We start from the raw sequence: 10261 nt of genomic DNA on the forward strand, positions 1-10261 counted from the left end.
CCAAATTTCAACAGGCCCCGAGGCCCGACTAGTTTGTCTGCTATTTTACCCGCGGCTAATGTGGACCATGCTAACCTAGCTGGCTATAGGAAGAGCTGTTTTCGTATTGGTAAGTTTTAAGATTAAGACAGGAACCTCCTGAGCTTAAGCACCCATCATTTTTACAAGGTCGATATACTAAGTTGTTTATTTCAATGAGATTTAAGAACTGGTTGGACTCTGTGGGGCCTAAGCTTGATGTTTAACGTTACCATTCAACTGCTATGCTGGGTTAGCCCTGTATCTAACGTTAATTCAGCGGGTTCAGAAGCTGGTGATGTGAATAACACTCATTTTAATTCTAATTTGAAGTGAAAGAAAGTAATAACTTGTATTATTTTATTTTATATTTAAGTTAGAAGGTTGTCAAGCCAATATAGGGTTATAAATGATGATTATGATGGAAGAGGTACTTAACCTACAGTTCACTCGATGTTTAAGTGATTAATACCCTGTAATTTATTTGCACTCTACATTTACCTTTACCTAGTTTTATTATTGTTTATTTAATTTTTTTATTGTTTATTCTTATTATCAGAAGCTGAAGTTGGGTATTACACTCAACTTAATTCTATTTTGAAGTTAGAAGATTGTCAAGCTAATATATGGCTATAAATGATCAATAAGATGGAAGGGGTATAAATCTGCAGTTTACTCGATCCTTAATCCTAAGTGATTAATACCCTGTATTTAATTTTTAATTTTTATTAGTCTACATTTATTTGTATTATTATTTATTTATTATTATTATTTTTATTAATATTCTATTATTAAATTTTTATTTTTCTATCATTCGGTTACTTCTGAATCAATTTTTGGTATTCAGTCTATCTTTATTTACTCACGTTATATAACCGTTATGAAAAATATGTTTAAGGTTCGAGTTCATTACTTTAGGGGTCCCAACTGGCTCTGTAAAGCTGCAGGAGCTGGGACAAATTAAGAAAAAGAAGAAAGACAATGCAGGAAGGGAAGTATGACTACTTGGGTTTAGTTTTGATGAATGGAACAGGGAAGAAGGGATGGGGAGGGAAGTATTCACTTGACTTTGTTTATTTTGTGTTCTATGTTATGTGTGTATTCATTTTACATTGGGCTGTTTCTGTACAGAAGATCCTATTTGCTGCTTGCTCCTTGAGACTGATCTGACAATCTTACCACGGGATGCTGAATCATGGCTAGTGTAACCAAGGGGGGTGCCACTGGCGGACGGGCTGTGAGGATTAGCTCGCTAAACACTGGTGGGCTAAACGCTGCAATCAAACGCACAAAAGTTATGACACATATCAAAAACCTAAATGCAGACATAATGTTTCTTCAGGAGACGCATTTATGCAACTCTGACCATAGAAAATTGAATAGACCTTGGATTGACCAAACTTTTCACTCACAATTCAATGTAAAATCAAGAGGCACGGCTATATTAACCCGAAAAAATTTCCATTTCACCTCAGATAAAATAATGACGGATTCAAACGGTCGCTATGTTATTGTTACCGGCATGTTATATGAAAAGCAGGTAATCCTGGTATCCGTCTACGCTCCCAATTGGGACGACCATAACTTTGTCAGTTCATTGTTTGCTATTATTCCAAATTTAGATTCTCACCTTCTGATAATGGGAGGAGACATGAATTGTGTGATTGATGCAACATTGGACAGGTCTAGTTTACGATCAACCTCAGCCATGAAAATGTCCCAGGCTTTTTCCTCATTTATGAGTCAATATGGATTAGTGGACCCATGGCGATTTTCACATCCTTCTGTTAGACAATATTCTTTTTTCTCTCACGCACATCGCTCATTCTCGCGCATAGACTATTTTTTGATAGATAAAAAGCTTATTCCAGCGATCGTTGCGACTCAATACCTACCCATAACAGTATCGGATCATGCCACGGTAGTCTTGGACCTTCATTTTAGTATGAAGCCGAAGGGATTCAGACACTGGAGGCTAGACCCTCTCTTGTTGGCAGATTCCAACTTTTGCAAACATATTTCTGAATCGATCGCTTTCTTCTGTGAAACTAATAAGAATGATGAAACCTCCCCGTCCATATTGTGGGACACTCTTAAAGCTTACATAAGGGGTAAAATGATCTCTTTCACGTCACATATGAATAAATTGCGCAGATCTCGGCAGAAGGAGCTGGAGGAAGCTATTGCAGATATAGATAACATATTATCGTCCGCAAATTCACCAGATTTATTTAAAGAAAGAATAAGACTCCAAACTGAACTTGATCTCCTTCTCACTTCTGAGGCTGAACAGCTTCTTCTTCTCTCTCGGGGGTTGGTATACGAACATGGGGACAAAGCTGGATGCCTTTTGGCTCGTCAGCTGAAGGCAAAAGCAGCATCAAATCAAATTATTCAGATAACTGATGAGTCAGGCTCGATAACCTCTAATCCGGACATAATAAATGACACTTTTAGATCATTCTTTTCCCAACTATATACATCAGAGTCTCTCACAGATGAAAACCAACTAAATAACTTTTTTGAAAAATTGGATTTACCTAAAGTGTCACCCGAGGACAATCTAAGACTAGACGCTGCTCTCACTCTCTCCGAAATTAAAGAAGCGATACATTCAATGAACAGTGGCAAATCCGCAGGCCCCGATGGATACCCGGTCGAGTTCTATAAAAAATTCTCTGATCAGTTAGCTCCACTATTACTTGAAATGTTTAACTACTCATTTAATCGTGGCACCCTGCCGCCCACTCTTATGCAAGCTTCCATCTCTCTAATTTATAAGAAGGGTAAGGACCCATTGAGCTGCGCTTCTTATCGACCAATATCACTCCTCCCGGTAGATGTTAAAATACTCGCAAAAATCTTAGCCCGAAGATTAGAATCTGTCGTCCCCAAGATTATTTCAGAGGACCAGACGGGATTTATAGGGGGAAGACACTCATACTCCAACATAAGAAGGCTTCTCGGCGTCATCCTATCTCCATCTTCTTCTAACGTCCCAGAGGTAATAATATCTCTTGATGCCGAGAAGGCCTTCGACAGGGTGGAGTGGGCCTATCTCCTCTTTTCCCTAAAACAGTTTGGTTTTAATACTAACTTAATTTCATGGATCAGATTACTCTACTCATCTCCCTGTGCCTCAGTGTGCACAAATAACCAACGTTCTACTCCGTTCCCTCTTTTTCGGGGAACACGACAGGGTTGCCCGCTATCCCCATTATTATTTGCGCTAGCGATTGAACCATTATCAACTGCTATAAAAATGGAGGAGGGACTTGGGGGGATTGAAAGGTGGGGCATAAAACATCAAGTTTCGTTATATGCAGATGATCTGCTGCTTTATGTAAGTAACCCTTCGGTGAGCATCCCACGTATCCTGACTTTGTTGAACTCTTTTGGTCGTCTGTCAGGATACAAGCTAAATATCTCTAAAAGCGAATGCTTTCCAATCAACCAGTTAGCTGTAGCCATATCACCATCCACTATACCCTTTAAAATAGCCAACACAGGATTTAAATATCTTGGCATTACTGTTACACAATCCTTGCAAACAATGCGAGAGAAAAATCTTACTTCATTAACAACGACGGTCAAGTCCGATCTACAAAGATGGAATTTCCTTCCATTGTCCTTGGCCGGTCGGATACAAATTATAAAAATGAACGTTTTACCAAGATATTTGTATGTCTTTCAGTGTCTCCCCATCTTCCTTCCCAAATCCTTTTTTACAGCTATAAACAAAATTATCTTATCATTTATCTGGGCCGGTAAACGTCCAAGGGCAAGCCGTACACTGCTTTGTAGGCATAGATCGGCTGGGGGACTGGGGCTACCCAATCTAATTGGCTACTATTGGGCAGCCAACATGCATAAGATAATATCTTGGTTTGCTTCCCCTCAACCCAGTTGGTGCCAGAGTGAGTCAGCCTCCTGCTCCTCGTCGCTGTTAGCTTTAACATGTAACACCTTGCCCTTCTCCCCGTCAAGCTTCACCTCTAATCCGGTTGTAGTTGGAACCCTAAAAATTTGGACACAAATAAGACGGCACTTCGGATGGCTTACCCCCCCTCTAGCAACTCCTATTTGCAACAATCACCTGTTCATTCCAGCAAAGACGGACTCACGATTTTCAGTTTTAGAAAATAAAGGGCTGCGTAGCCTGGGAGACCTGTACGTTGATGGTGTATTTGCGAGCTTCAACCAATTAATTTCTACCTTTAACCCTCTGAGGTCGAGAAACGCGCCGACGCGTTTTGCTGGTTTTTCTTCACATAGCAGCAACATAAACTTAAATTACTCCGTCATTTATGGTTATACAGAAAAAAGAAATATAAAAAAAGAATCTGTGATATTTCTACTTTTGTATGTGTCCACTTACAATCAAATCAAAACATTGTGCTTTTGTAAAATAAAGAAAATAAACAGGGTGTGCGTTCTGCCTCTCCGTCGCGGTGAACTTTTTTTTCTTGAGCACGTCTATAAACTGAAACATAACTCAGCGAATACTTCTCACACATTTATGAGCCTTATACCTTTATACACATTTAAGTGTGTACTTTTAAATGATCGGATTCAAACTGAAAACAAATATTCTCTGTTTAAGTAATTTGTATAAAACCAACAGGATGTCCAGTATCTCAAACGCTTGCTAATTATTTTTTAATTCGACACGCCCACTCGCGCAAAAGAGATTCACATGCAAATCTCCACATGGGACGCGAACGCCCTCGTTACCTCAAACACAAAACACCAAAACACTTCACAAGTCTCTGCTTTTCGTCGAGTTTGGAAGACACGTCTGAGCTTACATTGGATTTACATCAGAAGAAGAAGAACGCGATTTGAAGACAAGAAAGATGTAAGGTAAGAAATTCTTACTTATTAGTTTATGGTATTGTTGCATAAACTTCACATTGCAGTTGAACTGTTGCTAGATATATGGTGAATATTATACTATTTAGACCCGTGTTTACTGTTAAATACTGTTTGTGGATATCTGCTCAAACATAGATATGTATAACCATAATGTTTAATATTTTGGAGCGCGATCGCGTTTGAATGTAGGCTATCATATTTTGGAGCGCGCTGTGGGTTTGAGTATCATATTTTGGAGCGCGCTGTGGGTTTGAGTATCATATTTTGGAGCGCGCTGTGGGTTTGAATGTATCATATTTTGGAGCGCGATTGCGTTTGAAAGGAAAAATGCACCAAACATTAGGCTTTATGTTTTTACTATTATCTCATTTCATATCATCATAACGAATGGAAACATTTGAAGTAACATATGATAATCAATATATTTTTCTCTAGCGTAGTTGTTCTTGAAATCTTTTGGAAGATTTAATTTATTGTTATTATTATTTTATGCCTACAAGGCCTATATTCATGTTCATTATATATTGTTGGAAACGTGTGTGTGTGTGTATTCTGTGAATTTTAAAAAGAAATTTTAACCAGAAAAATCTAAAATCTATTCCCAAAATCGTGCAGCCCTATAGTTTCTTTTGATATCAGTATGTTCACAGTTTTTTTCTTTTTTTTTTTCTTTCAGGGACCAGATGCAACTGAGTCCTGCTGACTTCAACATTCACATGAGTCTCTGTACATGAACATGGTAAAGTGAAAATCAAACACCTTGAAAATGAAAGGTATGTTTTTAGGAATGGCACAAAGGTCTCTGTCTTTGGATCATTGTTTTCAATGTGCTCTTTTGTCATTTGTATTTTTGGATTGTGTTGTGTTGTAAATAAATCCAAACAATCTAAAAGCCATTCTTTTTTAAATCTCCTCATTCTTTGTGCAAGGTTGCTCTGAATGACAGGGCCTGATCGCTCCTAATAGGGCAGTTGGGGAGTGTCTTTGTCTTTCTCAGGTGTAAAAAGCTTACATATTCATGAGATGATCACGCCCCTTCGCATATGGCTTTGTCACACAAAACACGTCTTAGAAATTTTAAATCAATATATTGTCTTATCTGAATGAGCAGTCAGGGTGATTTTCACATAGTTTTGGAGCAAATATTCTAGGCTATGTCATACAATTTTCAAAAGTCTTGTGAAGAAATAATCAGTATGGGTTTCATGGCCTTATTTCAGTGAGAATTTTTTTTTGTATTTTCACAAACCACGCATAAATGTCATTATCTCAAAACTACAAACTTTTACATACATGCTGCTGATATATTATTGTAGCAGAGTTTGTGCTAAATACAGTGTAATTAGACTTTAGCCATGAAAATGTCACTAGTAACAGAAAAAAACACAAATGTCAGAGCATGTCAGAACACCTCCAGGGCCAGAAAACAGCTCAGACCTCAGAGGGTTAATCTACATAAATCAGACTTTTTTCGTTACTTTCAGTTGCGAGACTTTGCTAAAACACACGCCACGTCATTCCCACAGATACCAACACCCAGCGGGATCGACCTGGCTCTTAAGGCTAAAACCCTGTCAAAGGGCCATATTTCCTTTTTTTATAATTTATTGTCCACAAACAGTGAATCTATTTTACATAAGATCAAGATTAACTGGGAGTCAGAACTTCAATTGAACCTCTCTGACAATTTTTGGGAGGGAGCCATGGGGGTTATTAACTCATCATCCAGCTGCGCTAGACTGTCACTAATACAATTTAAAGTTTTCCACAGATTACACTATAGCAAGGACAAACTATCAAAACCCTATCCAGACAAATTTGATGAGAATTGTAGTAGATGCTAGCAGGCCCCATGCAACCTTACCCACATGTTTTGGGCATGTTCCAAGTTGTCTGAATTCTGGCGACTATTCTTTAAAATAATTTCAGATATATTAGGCATAAATTTAACTCCAGCACCACATATCGCCATTTTTGGCAAGCCCCCAGACGACCTCCGTACCACAACCACTCAAAATAACGTAATTGCCTTCGCCTCTCTTATTGCTCGCAAGAGAATTTTGTTATTGTGGAAGTCTCCTCAACCACCTTTAATTAAAGTCTGGCTACATGACATTTTAGGCCTTTTGAAATTGGAGAAAATCAAATTCTCACTTCGGGGGTCAACTAGAAAGTTCTATACTCAGTGGAGACCACTACTTGACTATCTAGATCAGCTGCCAGCTCGGGAAGTCTCTTTGTAGAGTCCCACTGTATGGTTATACATGTACAATTCCTACTATTTTGGTCCGCCAGCGGCAAATAGCCCCTCCCCTTCATGACTTGTTCACTACATTGTAACAGATAACTTGCTTAGATGTCAGAGGAGTAAGCAGCAATTGTTTGATATTTACTTTGTACAGTTAATGAGTAGCACTGGCAACTTACATTGATATTTAAAATTATTACTGTGTAGACCAGGTGTATGTAAATCTATGTATGAGTACACAAAGGTTTTTTTTTCTTTTTCTTTTTTTCTTTTTATTATTTTTTTTTTATTTCCTTTAAATGTATAATTGGATTATGGGAGGGGGATGTTGTTCTGTTTAAAAAAAGAAAAAGAAATGCATTGTATTGCTGTATGCACTTTATGTTTGTTTCTTGCATTTGATAAATAAAAGTCATAAAAAAAAAATAATAATAAAAATAAGGCATTTTTTACCTTATGAATAACTTTATACATTTTAAGTTAAGTTTTAAATAAAAAATGTTCAATAGGGAAATATGCAATGATGGTAAAAACGAAGTGATTATTTTAAATATTAAACTAAAACCGCCAGTAGGTGGCAGTAAGTCACTGTCATTCATTCATTCAGTAACGAAGCAACTAGCTGTTGATGATTGAATGATTGATTCTCACGATTCATTCAAAGCTGCAGAATTTCTCATGAAACACCGATGTGTGTGTTCCTCTTCTCTTCCTCTTCCTTGTCTCATCCTCTTCCTCATCCTCTTCCTCGTCTCATCCTCTACCTCTTCTCTTCCTTGTCTCATCCTCTTCCTCTTCTCTTCCTCGTCTCTTCCTCTTCCTCATCTCATCCTCTTCCTCGTCTCATCCTCTTCCTCTTCTCTTCCTCGTCTCATCCTCTTCCTCGTCTGTTCCTCGTCTCATCCTCTTCTTCCTCTGCCTCTCAGATTGTTTCCATCCATTGTCCGTAACATTCAGTACACCTGTGCACTCTGAACTGGCTTATTTTTCATACAGCTGGTTTGATCGCATCATTAGAAACAAGTGTGAACAAGTTATTCTCAGAGTGATTATTAAAACTTCACAGTTATTGTTAAAGTTACTGAACTGGCCTTAAGACCATTAATATTCAATTTCACCTGTAAACACGCAGAAACACACGAAAGCCTGAGTAATTATTAAAACAGTTTAATGAATCATCATTTCAGTATTTTAGCTAGTTTACAACAGGAAATATATTTATTAATCCATTTATTTCACATTATACAGAGCGGCTGTCGCTTCGCAAATTTAAATGCGTCTATAAGTGTGTGAAAATGAGTCTAAAATGAGAAACCGAACTCAAACGTCATAATCACACAAATTAAAGAAGAAAACACTTTGGTTAAATGTTGAAGACCGAGCGCAGTGCATTATGGGTCGCTGTAGCGTACAGCATGATGTTTGTATGGGCAGAGAGGTGGATTGTGGGTAGTTTTGGCTCAGAGAAGTGCAGTGTTCATGTGTTTAAAGCCCCATTGGTTCAGATCATCTGAATCTGTATGTACAGCTGTAGAATAATAATAATAATACTCATCAACACACACACACACACACTAATCATTAAATGATTTACAAATCACTGCAGCCTCTCTGTGACTGAATGAATCTAATCTAATGCTCTGAATCTCTCTCTCACACACACACTCACTCACTCACTCACTCACTCACTCACTCACTCACTCACTCACTCACTCACTCACACACACACACACACGTTTCTCTCCCTGTGCAGTTTAAAGTGTGTATTATATGTAAACAGTAGCCCTATAGAGACACTTCACAATGAGAGGTGTGTGTGTGTGTGTGTGTGTGTGTGTGTGTGTGTGTGTGTGTGTGTGTGTGTGTGTGTGTGTGTGTGTGTGTGTGTGTTAGTAAAGTGCTCAGTGCTCATGTCTATATTGCCTCAGACATTGTTACACACTCACTGAGCTTACAATCGCTATGAAAACCACCCACATAAACACCTTCATCATCATCATCATCATCATTAGAAGCGGCTCACACACACACACACACACACACACACACACGTTAAGGCTAGTTCACACGTGTTTTCGCTCTGTTGCTGATTCAGCAGTCCGACTCAGCGATGAACCGTTGCCATGGCGATGAGGTAAGCGTCCCCGCCCACTTCAGACTGAAATATTATCTGACGCATATTTACATGTGGATTATGGATGAGCTGATGGTGTGAATCTGCAGAACGTCTGGTGACGAGTTTACAGTCTCTCTCGCGCCGGGATCCAGATGTACGGGCCGGACTGTTCCTCCATCACAGCCTTCACACGGTGGTAGATCTCCTCGAAGCTCTCGCCCTCCACCATCGCTACACAAACACAACAACACAACATCACAATCATTATAATCATCATCTCCTCGAAGCTCTCGCCCTCCACCATCGCTACACACACACAACAACACAACATCACAATCATTATAATCATCATCTCCTCGAAGCTCTCGCCCTCCACCATCGCTACACACACACAACAACACAACATCACAATCATTATAATCATCATCTCCTCGAAGCTCTCGCCCTCCACCATCGCTACACACACACAACAACACAACATCACAATCATTATAATCATCTCCTCGAAGCTCTCGCCCTCCACCATCGCTACACAAACACAACAACACAACATCACAATCATTATAATCATCATCTCCTCGAAGCTCTCGCCCTCCACCATCGCTACACACACACAACAACACATCACAATCATTATAATCATCGTCTCCTCGAAGCTCTCGCCCTCCACCATCGCTACACAAACACAACAACACAACAACACAATCATTATAATCATCATCTCCTCGAAGCTCTCGCCCTCCACCATCGCTACACACACACAACAACACAACATCACAATCATTATAATCATCATCTCCTCGAAGCTCTCGCCCTCCACCATCGCTACACAAACACAACAACATCACAATCATTATAATCATCTCCTCGAAGCTCTCGCCCTTCACCATTGCTACACAAACACAACAACACAACAACACAACATCACAATCATTATAATCATCTCCTCGAAGCTCTCGCCCACCACCATCGCTACACAAACACAACAACACAACATCACAATC

General features: G+C 39.1%; 1 protein-coding gene across 5 annotated transcripts in view; it reads right to left on the minus strand.

Moving 5' to 3' along the window:
* Positions 1 to 8298: 8298 nt before the first annotated feature.
* dlg4b (discs, large homolog 4b) overlaps positions 8299 to 10261 on the minus strand; it is a 58878-nt gene continuing 56915 nt past the window's right edge. For all 5 annotated transcript variants that reach the window (XM_082145872.1, XM_082145870.1, XM_082145874.1 and 2 more), the window contains one exon: positions 8299 to 9488. In XM_082145872.1, the coding sequence (XP_082001998.1) occupies positions 9382 to 9488 (107 nt within the window). In that variant the 3' untranslated portion in view covers positions 8299 to 9381. The remainder of the gene's footprint in view (positions 9489 to 10261) is intronic.

The sequence above is a fragment of the Leuciscus leuciscus genome (genome assembly GCF_965113295.1).
Source record: "Leuciscus leuciscus genome assembly, chromosome: 18".
NCBI lineage: Eukaryota > Metazoa > Chordata > Actinopteri > Cypriniformes > Leuciscidae > Leuciscus > Leuciscus leuciscus.